The sequence below is a fragment of the Ruditapes philippinarum genome, unplaced genomic scaffold, assembly GCF_026571515.1.
Source record: "Ruditapes philippinarum isolate M1 unplaced genomic scaffold, ASM2657151v2 ctg535_1_1_1_1, whole genome shotgun sequence".
Lineage (NCBI taxonomy): Eukaryota > Metazoa > Mollusca > Bivalvia > Venerida > Veneridae > Ruditapes > Ruditapes philippinarum.
The window spans coordinates 209,003-228,780 of record NW_026852088.1 but is presented as its reverse complement, the minus strand read 5'-3'; the positions used below and the strand labels follow the sequence as shown (position 1 = coordinate 228,780).

At 31.5% G+C, this 19,778-nt stretch overlaps 2 protein-coding genes across 3 annotated transcripts in view; one reads left to right on the top strand and one right to left on the bottom strand.

The window, feature by feature from the left end:
- The window catches only part of LOC132748933 (diacylglycerol kinase beta-like), a 42,765-nt gene extending 29,188 nt beyond the window's left edge, over positions 1-13,577 (top strand). For both annotated transcript variants that reach the window (XM_060738607.1, XM_060738612.1), the window contains exons 6-19: positions 1,518-1,634; positions 2,121-2,285; positions 2,785-2,876; positions 3,828-3,902; positions 4,333-4,418; positions 5,304-5,393; positions 5,669-5,835; positions 6,187-6,251; positions 6,586-6,676; positions 7,159-7,372; positions 7,746-7,866; positions 10,510-10,570; positions 11,276-11,367; positions 12,441-13,577. In XM_060738607.1, the coding sequence (XP_060594590.1) occupies positions 1,518-1,634; positions 2,121-2,285; positions 2,785-2,876; positions 3,828-3,902; positions 4,333-4,418; positions 5,304-5,393; positions 5,669-5,835; positions 6,187-6,251; positions 6,586-6,676; positions 7,159-7,372; positions 7,746-7,866; positions 10,510-10,570; positions 11,276-11,365 (1,434 nt within the window). In that variant the 3' untranslated portion in view covers positions 11,366-11,367; positions 12,441-13,577. The remainder of the gene's footprint in view (positions 1-1,517; positions 1,635-2,120; positions 2,286-2,784; positions 2,877-3,827; positions 3,903-4,332; positions 4,419-5,303; positions 5,394-5,668; positions 5,836-6,186; positions 6,252-6,585; positions 6,677-7,158; positions 7,373-7,745; positions 7,867-10,509; positions 10,571-11,275; positions 11,368-12,440) is intronic.
- A 1,238-nt stretch (positions 13,578-14,815) lies between these two features.
- LOC132748841 (uncharacterized) lies at positions 14,816-15,859 on the bottom strand. The gene has a single exon (XM_060738498.1). It carries the CDS (start codon positions 15,857-15,859, stop codon positions 14,816-14,818), a length of 1,044 nt encoding a protein of 347 aa, XP_060594481.1.
- Between the last annotated feature and the right edge of the window lie 3,919 nt (positions 15,860-19,778).

The following is a 19,778-nucleotide window of genomic DNA, read 5'->3' as shown; positions in this document are numbered from 1 at the left end:
AATAATGTATGCCTTTGTTGTGTAAACAAGATTTGAGGCTGTGTACTATGTCCTGCTATATTTAGTAGCTCATCTTACACCTAAAGTTATTGGTAGACTTATATAATTCTGGTTACTAGATTTCTGGCTAAACCTGCTAAGTTAAACGTTCTAACAAAATCGAAAAATCAAAATGTTATTTCATTGAGGGACACAAAGCAAATGTTATTGATAATATAGATAATGGAATTTTAAAAGAAGATGAAAACTCACAGTACTGTTGCTAATTTAGAATCTTGGTATTTGGCATCATAACTAAATGCTAAACACTCATTTATTTCAATGTAGATGAAACATAGCAAAACCTTACAGAGTCATTTTAACAGTATTTTTATCTATTTGAAACAGAAACATTTTGTTATATATACATACAATTGATAGGGTTGGTTTTATTATGATGACATATTGAGGTGGTTGTAGAGAAGTGATTGGTAGAGCAGTTGAGTTAGCAATTCTACTAAAAAATCTACAACCAGTATATGAGTGTTGTACCAAACACAGAAATATTATTATGATTATTCTAACACAACCCACATTTTTCCCTATTGAACATAGAAGAACCAAAAATCACTGTTTGACATTCTATATTTAGACAAGTAACGTAATCATTATACACATGACATTAACACTAAAAATGTGACGCACTGACAATAAGTACGGAAACAAATCAGACACAATTTAGGTTAATATCAAGTACGGCAGCATTTATTTGTTGATGTTGTGTTAGAATCGAAATGATATATCCAAATCGGTGATTTTATCGCTTGATTACATTGATAATAAAAAGAAATATTCTTGTTTAAGTTTTATAGAATGTATAGATGGGTAAGGACGGGCTATCTGTCAGTTTGCTGTTAGAAGTTTTCTTCTCTCTTGCTTTGTGCTATATAACTGTGCTTTGCTATATAACCATTAACTTGTTTAGATATTAGTTTGTATTAGTGTGTAAATGTTATATAATATAGTTATATGATTTATTTAGTTATGTAGATTATAATACATGGTGTACATTGCAAATTGTTTTTGTCTGTGTCAGGCCACCAATCTTTAGTTGTATGTTATTTCATGATAGTTATTCCAGATGGTAACAAATATAGACATGAAGAAGGTCACCTCTGTGGCTCAGTCATGATATGACATATACAATCAAACATGATGTAGATATTGAGCAAGTTTGTTTAAATATGAAAAATTGTCCTTTGAAATTGACACTGTTGTCCTATGGATGCTTTTGTAGTTTTTCCAAATTTCTTGTAGATCTTTTTCAAGGTCATGTGACTATACAATTTATATGAGCATTGGAATCATATAGCATTCGTATTGTTATAAAACATTGAGGTATTTGGTAGTTTGTTAATTGATTTTAGTTCATAGAAATTGCATACAGCCAAATGTAGTCATTTGATTTATTTCCTTGAATAAATGACACTGATGGTCATAGTATTATTATATCATATTTTAATTTTGGGTATTTTCAGGTGATGAATCATCATTGGGTAGAAGGCAATTGTTCTGGAAAATGTGACAAGTGTCATAAATCTATAAAATCTTACAATGGGGTCACAGGGCTACATTGTAGATGGTGCCACGTCACAGTAAGTGAAAGTTCTATACATTATATAATATAATTATGATAAAACAATGACACTTTTGTCACATAGACAGTGGCAGGTTGTTTTGTCATATTGAACATCAACATATTGTTATATTGGACTTTTAGGTTATATTTGTTACAATGGACAGTGACCGTTTATATGTAGATGTGACATTGCAACACAAGATTTTATTTGTTAAAGTAAAATGCATAAAAGCGTAGTAAGATAGCAAGCTCTGGGTACAACCATGCTTGTAAAATGTTGAATAAACAGCAGTGCTTCAAATGCATGTTTGTATTGTCTAAAAAGGTTAAGCAAAATGCAACATTTTCTTACGTGACAGCATTGATCTAGATGCTTGCAATAAGATTTTTTTAAATAAAATAAAAGGTATTGATATATAATATACATCTACAAACAGATTTATGTAATGTCTAAATGCAATGTATGGATAAGTATGATTGATATGTTATTTTTTATTTCAAGCTGCACAATAAATGTGCATCACAAGTGAAGCCAGAGTGTGATTTAGGAGATTATCGGGAACATATACTGCCACCAACTGCAATATGTCCAGCAGTTTTAGACAGAAAGACTGGGGAGAAGAAGGTGTTAACTCGGACAGATTCTGCAGTTTTTGATGGCTCTGCTGTAAGAACAAAATAACTGACATATATAATAAATATGTTAAAATCTTGTTGTAGTAGTGGTAAAATTCTTGCAGGTTAAGAATATAACAGTAAATTAGAATTCTCCTCAACTTAGTGTGTTTGTTCATGTGGGTTCACATGTCTGTGTGTGCGTGCATGCTGACAGGTGTATTTGTGGAACTTTGTACAGCCTCAATGCTATGGATTACTTACTATGTGAACACTCATAATACAGTCAAACTTGAGGCACACATGCAAACTTTTTTTTACCATCTGATATATGATACATACCACCTTCCTTGGATTCATTTTGTTGAACTTATTCAGGTCTAATGATGTTATATTGCAATGGCTGGCACTGTTACTTAATAAATCATTTTATTAAGAAATGTAATACAATATTCACCATAAATTGATTCAGAAAAGTTTTGTCAGGTATTGTTTATTGGTGTTATATGATTGTGTAGTGCAAAACTGAGTTTATAATCAATCTTTTTCAGGGTCAGAGTTCATTTCAGATAAGTCCAGTTGAAAATGCTCAGCCATTGTTAGTGTTTGTGAATCCAAAAAGTGGTGGTAAACAGGGTAGCAAGTAAGTGTATCCATGATCTGAAGCATGTAGTGTTTGTAAACATTTAATTGAAGTAAATTATCAGCTTACATTTTGTAAGAATTCTGCTTGTGTTTGTTTTGTGAACAAAAACAAAATAGTTAAAATTATGTGTGAGCAATTACATTCCTTGTATATGGCCCTGTATCATGTTTGTACAAATACTTCTGGAAACTAAAGCTGCAATGAACACAAATATACATGAAGATACATAGTGACAAATAATGAATATCTGTGAATGTGAACACAAATAATATTCAGTGTACCAAATACATGAGTGTATCATAGACAGCACTGATGGAAACTAATGCTAGTAGCCTTGACCATCAGTATAGAACAAGGCCAGCCTTTACATCTGTATATATTTCTATATGCCAAAAACACTTTGGTCCACCCCAGTGTCACTTGATTTATATAAAACTATTTAGGAAGACTTATTTAAGTCTTATTGTGTGAAACTACAAAGCCAAGAGCTTAGATATTTGGCATGTAGCATCAATTTGTAGATTTCTACAAAAGGTATATTAATGAATTATGCACTTGGGGTTAAAAACGCCTCTACCTTGGAAGTGATAAAGTATCATAAGGATATATAAGGTAAAACATTTTTCAGACAATTTTCTTGATTGGGTCTCTATCCTAATTGGAAGATTATTTTTGATTACTCAAATAAATTTACATTTGGCCGTATATTGCCCTGCCTTTGTGGTGCTCTTGTTGGATGTAGAAATGCCTATATCAATATAGATAACTATAGGCATTGTAAAAGAAAAATGAAACTTCTGGGCTAAATATTTTTTTTAGATTGACTTGAAATATTTGTATATTTACCTGTGTGTTCAAATGACTTAATTAAGAAACTGCTTCTAAATATCAATACATATCAACTTGGCTGATGGACAATGAAATAACTTGTGTAAATTTAAATTTCAGAATAATGCGTAAATTCCAATATCTACTAAATCCAAGACAAGTATATGATTTGATGAAGGGTGGACCACAAGTTGGGTAAGTTATATTGTAGATTTATTGTAATGATGTATACTGATCATGTTTGGCAATCATCCACCCAGATATAATGATATAATCAAGTTTTATTGGGATGATATATTGTACTAACTGATACAAGTATATGTCCCCAGTGTGCTCATTATCAAATTGTTTAGACATAAAAGTGCAACACAATTGTTCCATAGATAGATTGAACAGTTGTGGTCTTAATACTGGATCACAAAATATCTCTGCAAACATTTTACTATTTTTAAGTCAAACTAAGTCTTGTATGAATATAAAAAAGTTATCCTGCCCTTATAAACCACTCTTATTTTCCCTTTATTTGAGTCACATTATATTTGATTCCTTGAGGACAAAAAAAAACAACAATTTGTCACAAAAATATTTATAAAGAATATACACCATTAATAAAATATTTTTGCAGGTTGCAGTTCTTCAAAGACGTTAAATATTTTAGAATCCTTGTATGTGGTGGTGATGGCACTGTAGGTTGGTTGCTAGAGGCCATGGGTAAATATCAGTATTCATTTATTACAAGAATATACCTCAAGATACTGGCTCCTCTAAGTTTGATATTCTGTTAAGTTAAATTGTATATTCTTTATAAAATTTATAGCAGGTGTCAGAACAAATACTGGAATCAGTATTCCAATATCTGGTTTGCCATATTTGAATATATTAGAATATATGATTTTGATTATTAGCTAACTGTTTTCATCTGAATGTTGATATGTGAGTACTAATTAGACTGTTTTATTGAGCCCAGTATTGTTAGGAAAACATTTGTAATACAATATAAAGAACCAAATGATGTATTAACAAACATTCTAACAGTACCCTCATTTTTCCCCATTGAACATACATGTAGAAGAACCGTAAGTGTGTGTTATTATGCAATAAAATCACTGTTTGATGCATGTGACGTAATCATTATACACATGATGTAACCACTAAAAATGCGGTGTGCTGAAAATAAGTACGGAAACAAATCAGGCGCATTTTAGGTTAATATCATGTACGGCAGCCTTTATATGTTAATGTCGTGTTAGAATTAAAATAATATATCCAAATCAGTGATTTTATCGCTTGATAAAATCACTTTGTCGTTCGGGTGTGCATCATTATATCACTCGGGCTTCGCCCTCGTGAGATAATTCCTCTCATCTGAACTCCAAACAGTGATTTTATTGAGTGTTTAAATCACTGTTTGGGATATATTATTTCTCAAACAAAATTGATTTTATTAAGGAAATAGGTATCAATTTTGAGTGCATTGTTATAGAGTAATGCATAATGGTAAGTAATTTTTGATTATTCGGCAGTATTGTAGAGCCTTGTAGAACAAAGCAGTTCACTTTCCTTCCTTGTTGTTCATTTTCTTTTTATTATTTTTAGATAAACTGAACTTTGAACCTCAACCTCCTGTTGCTGTGTTACCCCTTGGGACTGGAAATGACCTTGCCAGATGTTTACATTGGGGTCGAGGTAATAAAATATGATACTGTAGGTAGGGAAAACAAACACACACTAATAAGATAGATAATTGTCACACATCCATCATGTCTTTAAGTTTGTGAAACAAAAACTGTATTGAGGAATATTTGCCATTCTTTTCTAATAGAACACATTAGAAGAGACATCTATTTGCATTTAATAAGGAACAGTATATGCTTGATAATTATGACAACAACGTGACTATTTTGTTTGTTTTCCGGATGTATGTTGTTGCACTTACATTACTGTATATTGTTTGTTTGTAGGTTATGAGGGTGAAAGTTTACATAAAGTGTTAGATCGAATCTTGCGGGCAGAAACTATATTGATGGATAGATGGCAGATAGAGTTCAGTAAGCCGGAAGATTGCGAGGAGGAACAAGGCGATCCAGTACCTTATAATATAATCAATAATTATTTCTCTATTGGTGTAGTAAGTATTGTTCACCTATATTGTTCATACATTTGAGATTTTATGTAATACATTAGTAATATGCCTGGTTATATCTCTATTTGTAATATTTGATACATGTCAGTGCACATCAAATGAAGGTCATCAAGTTTGTGAAAAGGAACCCTCATATGAATATAATCTAAATAATCTGAGTCTAAACTTAATTTATGATGTCCGTAGATGGTCTATTTTTAAAACTATACAGATAAATCTAGGTACAGATATCTTGTAGGTTAATAGAGTAACATAGTGTCATAGTGTTCTTCTGTTTATATTACCATTTTTATTAGCTATGATGTCTAATCATAAATGTATGTTTTATGATTTCAGGATGCCTCAATATGTCATAGATTCCATCTCATGAGAGAAAAACATCCGGAAAAATTCAATAGCAGGTGAGACAACATTAAATGTACTTAATGTTATTTCTTCTTGTAATAATTCAATTGCTGGCAGCAAGACATTGTTTATATTAAACTTGTTTTTTGTATTATTCATTTAATGTGATAAGAAAAAATGTATATCTTGAATATCAGTTTATTGTATGACACAATGAAGATGATGTACATATATTATCTTTCCATTTGGTGCATGATAAATAAGTAATGTAAGTACAGGATGATAGTTATCAGGTAATGAATGTGAACATTATGTCATCCATCAATATAAACATTGCTTATTACAGAAAGCTGATTAAAGAATGATTTAGAACAATTTTTGTTATTTTAGAATGAAAAATAAGTTGTGGTATTTTGAATTTGGAACATCCGAGACATTAGCAGCCACTTGTAAGAATTTACATGAAGATATAGACATTATGGTAAGTTTAAATCATAAAGAAATACCTAAATGTGAAAAACAAAATTGATACAGGGCTATAATTTGTACAATCTTGCTAGAGGTCACTACAAAATGTTTCATGCAATTTTTTTGCCTACATGAAGCAATTCTATATTGGCTTTGACATAAGATTTGATAATGGTTCTGATTGCAATTTAATATCTCATTATAACTACAGACGATATTCAGTTGAAACTTTGCCTATAGCACAAGCATGGATTCTTAATGAAATATTCACATCTGTGAAAAAAAAAATCTGCTAACAAACACTATATATGGTTGTTGATCATCAATATTATTTTTTGATAATTTAGAATTGTAAATTTTACTTTCGCTACAATAAATAAGATAATTTAATGTATGCATGAATGTTTGAGTGTTAAAGGGAGATAAGATCTGTTATAACAAGGCAAAGAACTGATATAATATTTATAAAGACAATCACTGTTTATTTCCCTTTAGTGTGATGGCTATTCATTAGATTTAGCAAATGGTCCGTCACTGGAGGGTATAGCATTATTAAACATACCTAGCATATATGGTGGAACTAACCTCTGGGGAGATAATCCTAGCCAAAAGAAGAGAAGAAAAGCTCAGAAACAAATGAAGAAAGACAAAGATAAAGAGTTATCTACAAGTAGCATGTCCTCTATAGAACTTGGCATTGCAGTTCAAGGTACAAAACTAATTCCTACAATTTTATGTTAGCATAATTTAGTTTTCCAGCATCTTTTCACTACAAAGCAGGCAAGCAGAATGTGTAAATAACTTGTTAAATTAACTCAAAATATGCCAAATAGTTCACAAAGAATCCAAAAAACATGCCATTATATATCATATCAGTCAGTTAATTTCTGACCTTGACTTGTACTTCCAAATTTGAGACCAAAATTATCTCAACCAAATGTCAATTTTTAACCAAACTTTTAATGAATATTCTTGTTTTTCTTTTGCTTAAAAGAACGGGCCTTTCAAATTCAAGATTTTGTTTTTGTGTGATATAAAGTAAATATTGTAAACATGTTCACAGTAAGTGTGACTATTTACAGATGTTGGTGATAAACAGATTGAAGTTGTTGGATTAGAGAACTCTATGCATGCAGCCCAGGTGTATGCTGGACTTCGAGCTTCGGGAAAACGTCTTGCTCAGTGCTCTTCTGTTGTCATCAGGTGAGTTATACATGACACGTAACATTAATGTCAAGTAAAGACGACATATATTAAACTGTCACTGAGTACTTGCATGTTATTATACCCCAAAAACGAAGTTTGGGGGGGTATATAGGAGTCACCCGGTGGTCGGTCGGTCCAGACGTCCGTTGCATTTTCCTTGTCCGGAGCATAACTTGAAAACTAATGGTTGGAATTCAATATAACTACATACAATGGTCAAGCACATTGAGAGGAAGTGCAGTGCACAAGAACCATAACTCTATCTTGACTAATTACAGAGTTATTGCCCTTTGTTACTTTTCCTTGTCCGGGGCATAACTTGAAAACTACTGGTTGGACTTCAAAACAACTTCATACAATTGTCAAACACAATAAGGGGAAGTGCAGTGCACAAGAACCATAACTCTATCTAAAGTAATTACAGAGTTATTGCCCTTTGTTGCTTTTCCATTGCTTTTTTTTTTTGTCCGTTGCATTTCCCTTGTCCTGAGCATAACTTGAAGACTAATGGTTGGAATTCAATATAACTACATACAATGGTCAAGCACATTGAGAGGAAGTGCAGTGCGTAAGGAACATAGCTCTATCTTGACTAATTACAGAGTTATTGCCCTTTGTTACTTTTCCTTGTCCGTGGCATAACTTGAAAACTACTGGTTGGAATTCAAAACAACTTCATACAATTGTCAAACACAATAAGGGGAAGTGCAGTGCACAAGAACCATAACTCTATCTAAAGTAATTACAGAGTTATTGCCCTTTGTTGCTTTTCCATTGCCTTCTTCTTTTTTTTTCCGGACCATAACTTGAAGACTAATGGTTGGAATTCAATATAACTACATACAATGGTCAAGCACATTGAGAGGAAGTGCAGTGCATAAGAACCATAACTCTATCTAAAGTAATTACAGAGTTATTGCCCTTTGTTACTTTTCCATTGCTTTCTTTTGTCCGGACCATAACTTGAAGACTAATTGTTGGAATTCATTATAACTTCATACAATGGTCCAGCACATTGAGAGGAAGTGCAGTGCACAAGAACCATAACTCCATTTTGACTTATTACAAAGTTACTGCCCTTTGTTTCTTTTCCTTGTCCAGAGCATGACTTTAAAACTACTGGGTTGGAATTCAAAACAACTTCATACAATGGTCAAGCACAATAAGGGGAAGTGCAGTGCACAAGAACCATAACTCCATCTTGACTAATTACAGAGTTATTGCCCTTTGTTACTTTTCCATTGCTTTCTTTTGTCCGGACCATAACTTGAAGACTTATTGTTGGAATTCATTATAACTTCATACAATGGTCAAGCACATTGAGAGGAAGTGCAGTGCATAAGAACCATAACTCCATCTTGACTAATTACAGAGTTACTGCCATTTGTTACTTTTCCTTGTCCAGAGCATGACTTGAAAACTACTGGTTGGAATTCAAAACAACTTCATACAATGGTCAAGCACAATAAGGGGAAGTGCAGTGCACAAGAACCATAACTCCATCTTGACTAATTACAGAGTTATTGCCCTTTGTTACTTTTCCTTGTCCAGAGCATAACTTGAAAACTACTATTTGGAATTCAGTACAACTTCATACAGTTGTCAAGGACATTAAAAGGAAGTGCAGTGCACAAGAGCCATAACTCCATTTGACAAAATACAGAGTTACTGCCCTTTGATACTTTTCCTTGTCTGGAGCATAACTTAAAACATACTGGTTGGAATTCAAAACAACTTCATACAATGGTCAAGCACAATAAGAGGAAGTGCAGTGCACAAGAACTATAACTCTATCTTCAGTATTTATAGAGTTATTGCCCTTTGTTCTTTTTCTTTGTCTTTCTGGACTTATTACAGAGTAATTCAATTAAACTTCATCAATGGCCAACCACATTGAAAGGAAATGCAACATACATGAACCACAATTATCTTTAATTGCCCACAACCATAACTCTATGTTTCAATTCTTTTACAAGGTATTCTGTTACTAGTAACATCCTCATTTCCGAAGCAGACTTGTGGGGGTATTAATCACATTTAGTGATAGTTCTAGTTTTCCTAATCAAACAATTACAATCAGGGTTGTCATTAACATTTTTTGCAGAAGGTTTGTTTTAAACTTGAGGCGGTCATTTCTGTCTTTATAATGCATAACAAAGAGTGTTTTCTTAATTTTGAGGCGGCCCATAATGCATTTGAGACAGGCATTTTGGCCTCCTGCCGCCTCTTAATGACAACCCTGACAATACAGTATTGTGTCATCACTGGTCTTTATAGATAAGTTGGACTGTAGCTATGGGTAAATCAAATACATGTATATATTTCAATATGAGGATTTGGTCGGCTTAAGTCACACAAACATTTGAACATGTACTGATGAAGGAAGGCCACTGGTACCCATTTTTTGCACTCTTTCCTGCAAGTACAGATACCAGAGAGGAACCAGTAGATATGAAATCAAGGCTATCTAGCAATTACTTTTAGATGACTTCATCAGTTGAAACATGTAATTTTGGTTATAATTTATTTCTATTCTTGTACATAATGTATAGCAAATAACACATGAAATCAAACTTTTTTGCAGGATAAGTTTTGAAAAAATTTCTGTCATTTTGAAAATTGTATTGTTATTTATTGTAGGACTCGGAAGCGATTTCCAATGCAGATTGATGGTGAACCATGGATGCAGCCACCCTGCACTGTAAATATCTACACTTGTTATATCTTATATTTTGTTATCTACAGTCTAGCCTATAAATAGATATATATATGTGTATGGCGTTTTCTTTTACAAAAAGCTGTTAATTTGAGGAAAATACAGTAAAAAGAATAATTGCACTTGCCTCTTATGGTGTTTAGAAGTTTGTTTTACAACTTGCTTAAAGTAATACACTAATTGCTCGAATTTTCGAACCTGATCTCAAGTCCCTTCAGCAGAAATATAGTAAAAATCACAACTTTTCTATGGAACACAAAAAGACACATAAGTTACAAGTTAACTTGCTTTCATATACCAGGTAATGCATACATGTACGATTATTGACTAGTTTTACATGTATACGATAATTGGCTAGATTTATGTGATAATTGGCTAGATTTATGTGATAATTGACTAGATTTATAAGATAATTGACTAGATTTATAAGATAATTGACTAGATTTATATGATAATTGACTAGATTTATAAGATAATTGACTAGATTTATATGATAATTGACTAGATTTATATGATAATTGTCTAGATTTATATGATAATTGACTAATTTTATATGATAATTGACTAGATTTATATGATAATTGACTAGATTTATATGATAATTGACTAGATTTATATGATAATTGACAAGATTTATATGAAGAACATATTACCAGATTTATTTTAATCGTACATGATTATTTATTACAGATCTCTGTGACTCATCATAATCAAGTCCCTATGATGATTGGCCCTCCTTCCAGAAAGAAATCCTCTATATTTAAACTTTTCAAGATTTAATGGTAAGGTTATACTTTAATATTTTGGAAGATAAGTACTTAAAAATACTTTTGGTCAATGTAAAGTAGTTACATTTAATACATTTCATTGTTCTATTATGATAGTGATGCCAATAATGATGTACAGTCTACTCTACCTATAACAAGATCACTTTTAACTAGGTAACGCTTATAACATAGAATCTACTGTATCCCGGCCTTTATCTCCTATTTACCTTCTTTTTTTAACGAGATCGGTTTTAGCGAGATATCAGTTACAATGTACATATATTTGCCATTCTATGCGTATTTTCCCAAATTTTAATGAGGTCACTTCATTGGCACGTTGTCTGCATCAGTTTTTCACCTTCAGAAAACAGTGGTCAATTACTGTGTTTGTGAGAAAAACACTACATGAATTTTGGAAACAAAATTTAAAATGTACATAATGATAAAAACACACACAGTAAATTAGGCGTAGTATGTGTTTTTAAAAGTTTCATTGAAATTCCATAATAGCTAGATATATTTTTATATATTTAATTAAAGGGTAATAAAGTTCAGAGAGTCACCTCCCATTATGTACTCTTCAAAAAGAGTATACGCAAAAGCGAAAGTAGAAATAAATGATGCTCGATAGTGTTGGATTTTTCAATTTCTTATGTCCCGGTTATAATGAGGCCTGTTTATAACGACTCATTAACGAGGAACCATGCGAAGTCCCGACGATCTCGTTGTATCTGGAGTACACTGTATATTGCCTTAGATTACTGAAAAGATAACTGATACAAAATTATATACCATCTACTTGCTTTCATTTATACTTATGCTTTTCAGAAAATATTGAAATTTATCTAAAGTTAACAGAAAAAAAAAAGCCTTTATGTTTCTGGGTAAGAAGGCGAGTCATTGTTTAGTTTTTAGTTTTGATTTATATTTTTATATTAAACTTGGTGATGTCTGACCAATTTCAATACAAAAACTGTAAAATATGATGATAAATATAAATAATATAAAAGTAGGGCATCCTACTTTGTATTAAATGTGATATGTAAATATTACATTCAATTTGAATGGTATAAATGGTTTATTTTCAGACTGTATCTCCTTGACCTGCAGTTGCTCATCTGTTCTCATTACAGACTACAAACATACTCACATCTATAAATACCAGCCAATCAACTTCAGGGAAAACTTTCACTTCATGTCACATGATTTCTCGTGACCAATCAGTATGCTTTATGAAACTTTGGTGTTTTTTTTTTTCTTTTCTTTTTTTTTTCTTTTTAGATCTTGTGTACTTTTTTATATTGATGTACATTTTCTATCATAAAATGCTTTTAACATTAATAAACATTTAGTATAAATGTTAGTACAGTACTATGTATATGTAGATAATTGTGTATGTGTACAAATAATGTATATGTCAATGACATGAATTAGATTAGTAGCTTGGCCATAAGCTATGTAATCAAGTTGATGTTTGTTACTATGTAAAATGCAATATACTGAAATATTTTTTTTTGTCATTTGTTATTTATTTGTTAATGACATACAATTTTAGATAATATTGAGTTGTTTTTATACATATTTGTTAATGATTTTTAAAGTTGTGAATTGTTATATTGTATGTTTCTGGAGAATGAATTTATATCTATTATCTACATTAGAAAGCAAATGTTCAAAATATAAATGTGTTGTTAATTATAGTTGTTTACAAAAATACAGATATCTGTATCAGTTTACCAAAAAAAAAAGAAATTGATCCAATAAATAAAAAGAAGGTAAAGTAGGAAAAAAAGAGGAGTTTTCAGTAAATCAGATTAGATGTTGATGAGATCTTCAGTCCTATTACTGGTTTACATTTTCATAGTTTTGTTAATTTAGACCCTTAGTTAATTGCGAGAAATGAAAATAAAAAAGATTAAAAGAAGATTTTGCAAAATGTTTTTACTGAATAGCATCTTAAAGGTTTATTTGACAAGTTAAAGATTTAAAGAAAAAAATGCTGATAAACTGGTATTCAAAATATTGGTTAGATTTTACACAGAAATTCCAAGTACATTTTATTTGCTAGGGACCTAAGGTATCCAACTTGAAATTACAATGATCTTGTTTGAATGTCTGTTCCTGGTTTGATCATTGCTATCACAGAGTAAAATTTGACCAATCATGAAGCTGCATTATTAAACTGATTCCCATTCTCAGTTTTAGAACTTAGCTGTAATCAGAAATATAAATATCAAAATAAAATAAAAATACATGGACAGTGAGCTGTCCCTATACATCATTTCATAAACTGAAACAAACAGTACATGTACAGTGAGCTGCCCCGCTCATCATTTCAGAGAAGGTGAAACAGACAGAAGTACTTGAACATTGACCACACATACTTTTATTTACCATGTTTTTATGTGCAGGGTATTGATACAATCTTAGATGTTGGCTCATTTAAATTTTTATAATCACACAATATGATAAATTTGATATTTTAATGATAACATTTAATTATAGCATGTTAGATATTTATTGGACTTTCATGAATATATAAAGCATTATGTACAGGTAGATATTTTACTTGTATGTTATTTGCTATACATTGTCTCCTGTTTTTGCCTCATCTTGCTAAGCTATTTTTAGAGATTATTTCATGATATAGTTTTGAGAGGGAAGGCCATTGAAATATATTTGTTTGTTTTTATCTAGGAAAGGGTTGTTAGAGATGATTAGTTAAATTTCTTACATTTATATTCATTTATATATAATATTTTTGGAAGTAGATCTTATCATAAATAATAACATTTTAAACAGATGTTCATTTCTCACTATCGACAAAATATGTTTTCTTTTGAATCATTATTACTTCTCAAAGCTTTGGCAACAACAACTGAAGACAGAACAATGATATGCTGCATAGCTTTCTTTAAATATAATATTATGATATGTGTATGCTTAACTAGTAAATCAGTTTAGTAGAACTTTGCACTTTTTGTTATAAATTAACCTCATGTATACATAAAGTATAAATGTCCAGTCATTGGTCTGTCAACCTGTCACTTTATATCCATGCCTTCTTCTAAAAACATTTTACAAATCACAAGACCAATACAGATCAAATATCTCAGGAATTTTCCCTAGATTACATTTTCTCAGATTCCTTGAGATTGAGGTCATTATTTCATAAATTTGTAGCAGAAGAAAAAGACTTGGCTTTCCAATATAATTTTTACAAGAAGGTAGAATGTGAAATTCTTGATGTTATTTGGTTATATGGAAATACAACATTGTAAAGTTTTAATTTAAAAAATCAAAAGCTATAGATTTTATCATTGTCCTGTCAGAAGCAGCAGATCTGAAGTTAAAATATCAAAATGATCATCATTTACTACCATTTCAAAATTTTTTTCTATTGTCTGGGTTTGACATTTTTCTGGAGGAAAATACAAAATACTTATTGCTTGATATCACTGTATCACAGTTGATTGTTCCAGGACCATGAGGTGTTCATGTACAAACATGGATCCCAGGACCATGATTTGTTTGTGTACAAACATGGATCCCAGGACCATGATTTGTTCGTGTACAAACATGGATCCCAGGACCATGATTTGTTCATGTACAAACATGGATCCCAGACCCATGATTTGTTCGTGTACAAACATGGATTCCAGGACCATGATTTGTTTGTGTACAAACATGGATCCCAGGACCATGATTTGTTCATGTACAAACATGGATCCCAGGACCATGAGGTGTTCATGTACAAACATGGATCCCAGGACCATGATTTGTTCGTGTACAAACATGGATCCCAGGACCATGATTTGTTCATGTACAAACATGGATCCCAGGACCATGAGGTGTTCATGTACAAACATGGATCCCAGGACCATGATTTGTTCGTGTACAAACATGGATCCCAGGACCATGAGGTGTTCATGTACAAACATGGATCCCAGGACCATGAGGTGTTCATGTACAAACTAGGATCCCAGGACCATGATTTGTTTGTGTACAAACATGGATCCCAGGACCATGATTTGTTCGTGTACAAACATGGATCCCAGGACCATGATTTGTTCATGTACAAACATGGATCCCAGACCCATGATTTGTTCGTGTACAAACATGGATTCCAGGACCATGATTTGTTTGTGTACAAACATGGATCCCAGGACCATGATTTGTTCATGTACAAACATGGATCCCAGGACCATGATTTGTTCATGTACAAACATGGATCCCAGGACCATGATTTGTTCGTGTACAAACATGGATCCCAGACCCATGATTTGTTCCTGTACAAACATGGATTCCAGGACCATGATTTGTTCGTGTACAAACATGGATCCCAGGACCATGAGGTGTTCATGTACAAACATGGATCCCAGGACCATGAGGTGTTCATGTACAAACATGGATCCCAGGACCATGAGGTGTTCATGTACAAACATGGATCCCAGGACCATGATTTGTTCGTGTACAAACATGGATCCCAGGACCATGAGGTGTTCATGTACAAACATGGATCCCAGGACCATGAGGTGTTCATGTACAAACTAGGACCATGAGGTGTTCATGTACAAACTAGGACCATGAGGTGTTCATGTACAAATGAATTTTTTTCTTTTTGAATAATAATAGATTTATTTAATTAAACATGTAATGAAATCTATATAAAATATTTCAATTTTCTCTAGTGTTACAAATCCGTTAAAGGTTTTATATATATTTCAACTAGTGTATTAGCTTGTTCTACATTATAGGGCTACTGACCATCTCATGTCAACTGTTTATTGTAGCTATTTATGAAATAAATACACAAGCTCACATGTATGTCCCTTTAAAATTCTTTGTAGTCAAACAGAAAACTTTTTTGTTTTCATAATTGGTCCCTAATGATCTGAAAGTGGTTTTAATTTGTCAAGAAGGGAATTAGAGTTAATCTCTTAATTGCACAACTGAAAAAGTCTTATTGACCAGTGTTTGTGTAAACCAGTGAAGCAGTTTCACAAAGGTTCAACTAAATATTATCTCAGATTTTTAAGCATGTATATGTAGTTTTTGTTCACTAAATGAACCTTAATATTCTTGATGTTTATAGTTACATTATTACAATTTCAATGTTGTTAGAAAAATGAAGTACATTTAGGTAATTATGTAGGACAAGGGTTTATATAAATTTAATGCTTTACAATGGGGATCCTTGTAAGAGGAATATGTTATGCTATAAAACTATTTACAACAGGCATTAGTCGCTGCTTTTATATAAAGTTGTTTTTCATATGTTTTAATTCTATTTAACATATATATATTTTTTTTAAAATTATTTCTTGATAGCTTTTGTTTGCAAGGATTTTTTTTACTGTTCAATCCATTTAATCAGAAGTGTATGTAATTAACCTTTAATCTTTAAAAAATTATACATTGTAAATTATATGACATTCATCTCAATAGTGAACAGAATGTATTTTTCATGTTTAGGTAATATATAAGTTATGTTGTTAAAGTAAAAAATAGGAGAATAAATATGTTAGGATAAACCTTGTATAGAACTATAATATACAACTCTCATAATTCCATCCAGCTAATTTCCATCTTGTATCTTGCTGAATTTGTACAATGAATTTGCCCGCCATTTAATTAGGAAAGATCACTACAAGAGTCAAATACAAAACTGAGGTAACAGATATAGAGCCAGGTTAGACATCAAGGATGTGCAGTCTGGCCTGGATCCCTGCTGGGGGCAATGGTTAATCAATTTTGGTTCAATGTTCAGGTGCTTAATACGTACTTATAATTTTGCTTACAATTTCAGCTGCATTTCCTAGTTGTTTATAAAATTCTGTTCACATTTTATATTTATAGAATACAATAATATGCTAATTATTTACTAGGTTATTTTTCTGTATGCCTCATTCTTGACTGAATGTTTTGTATAACTATTTTTGTAATGGCAGCTATTGTAGATCTTTTTGTAGTCTTGACTAAGTGATTATTAGTGCTTGTTTGTCATTAAGGTTATAAAACTGGAGAAATGTAAGTCAATATCAGATACTGGCATCTGATTGGATAATTTTGAGTACAGTCTCTTATTGTGGCATTTGATTGGTTGATTCTGGGTACAGTCTCAAATTTGTGCACATGATTTATTGATTCAGGATAAAGAATCAGAATCTAGCCTTTGATAGGTTGGTTCTTAGAATAAACTCTAACTACTGATTGGTTGTTTTTGAATACAGTTTCAAACTCTCTCCTCTGATTGGTTGTTTTGAACCATATGTCTTCAACATATTTCCAGTTTACTTTAGGAATAGTTCCCCTTCTCATTAAAAGTTGAAAACTTCCTTACATTGCAAGTCCATTTATTTTCAAACAAATTCATTTGAATGTTTTGTTCACTTGTTGAATTACGACCTTTTTGTCCAATTCTTGTTAATACTCGTCTATTTTATATCATGACAAAATATAAAGTATAAATAAGATATATATCAAAGCATAAGTGCAGGTCTGTCGTGTTTTGATCCAAGTCAACTTCATCTTCTAATATTGACAATAACTAGATATAGAGAACTGTTTATTCAGGTGGATCTAAAATATTATAACACTGGAACATTATGTAAAACAAATTTTATAATCTTTGTCCATGCAATAAGATTAGGGTGGAATGATGTTTATGGAAAAAATGATATGAAAAATGTAACTTCATCTTTGTGGTTGTTTGTTGAACATTATTTGCTCAATGTATGTTACTGTATACCTTTTATTACTGAAAAAAACAACAACACTAATAAAATGTGTTTCATTTATTGAGTAAAATATTGCACAGATTGGTCAGAGATGGTAAAGTACACCAATATGGTTTGTAACATTGGAACCTATGGACCTTATTTTATATTTACAATACATCTTGATTCAATTTAGTTCTCCACATATTTGTGTATTATGTTTGTAGATAATAACATCATGTCAATGGTGCAGAGATTTCTCTAAGATAACTTGTATATACATATACACCTCCTATACACTATAATAATATAACTGCTGTTTACTCCATGTTTACAAGTCTATATTGTTGTATATTTTGCCTCTTATTAACCAAAAACAAACATTAACTATCAAGGGTTGTCTGTTTTACTTGTTACTGTAGCAAATTTAATCCTCTTGGGAAGTTTTGGAAACTTAATATCAGTCATGGAGAATGTAGGCAAACATTTGATATTTAGTGTTAGATCTTTCAGAGCTGGTTGTGTAAAATCCATATATTTGTGCTTTCCTGTGGATTACTTTATGACATTATTTTAAATCCTTTTCATTTTCACACATGGTCATATGTTCCTGCTTACAAAAGGTTGGAAATTAGGTTTATAACACATACCTGGATTAAATTCGCAGATTTCGGATGCAGGCGTCATGTATTATATAGATCTGTCGCTCACTCCACCAGTCAGGTCCTCAGTTACATCTGTAGACTGGAAGACTATATAGGCAGTGCCATTTGTGCTGATAGTTTTTGTTGTAAGTGCACTATTTAATGGTATATAATTAGATAGTAGCTTGGACAGTTTTCATAAATGCGACATTACTAATGTTTTTTATTTAAAGTAGATTATATGTGCTTGTCATTAACATGATAACTCTCAATATATTAATAAGTTTTCATCTTACAAACTTTATGTATGTATATGTTGAAGATTGCTAAATAAATTCTAAAAATCAGTTTCTTTTATTTTATAAACTTATAATACACTATAATTGTTTCATGCGTCAGGTGTACTTTTGACAAAAGGTTCTAATATGAGTAATTGTACCTCCCCGGAAGTGCCCTGGATGACTTGAATAGAAAGTAATTAGTTTTATGTACGTTAAATAAGATGGTTACACCTTGATGTGTATAATTACATTTGTACTGAAGATTAACATTTGGTACACTGTCCACTGTCCATCATAATAAAAAAATATCGTTTGAACAACTGGTAAGGGATTTGCTCATGGCAAAAAATACAAATTTATTGTTTGTCAAGAAGGATCTTTAAAATGTTGAAAACATTTGATATGATATAAACACCGAATAAATATGTCAAAATAACTAGGGAATTGTACAACAGTAAAGCCGAATCGGCTGAAACAGAAACATGGTAAGTAAATGGTCCGATATATCTTATATTATTAAATAAAAAAGAAGAAATGATTAAGTGCATATGGCTGCTAAGACATGTTTAAATCACATCTAAAAAAGAGGAAAATGTTTGATAATCAAGATAATTCGTGAGAGTGGCCTGGTTACCATAAGGAAGATGAAATGAGTTTCTTTATTAATATAGTTGCACATATATTACTTTATTGTTTTAGATATTCAGTGTCCATGTAAAATTTACCGAACTACATGTGTTATATAATAAAATAAACAGATAACATGTGACAACCACTTATAA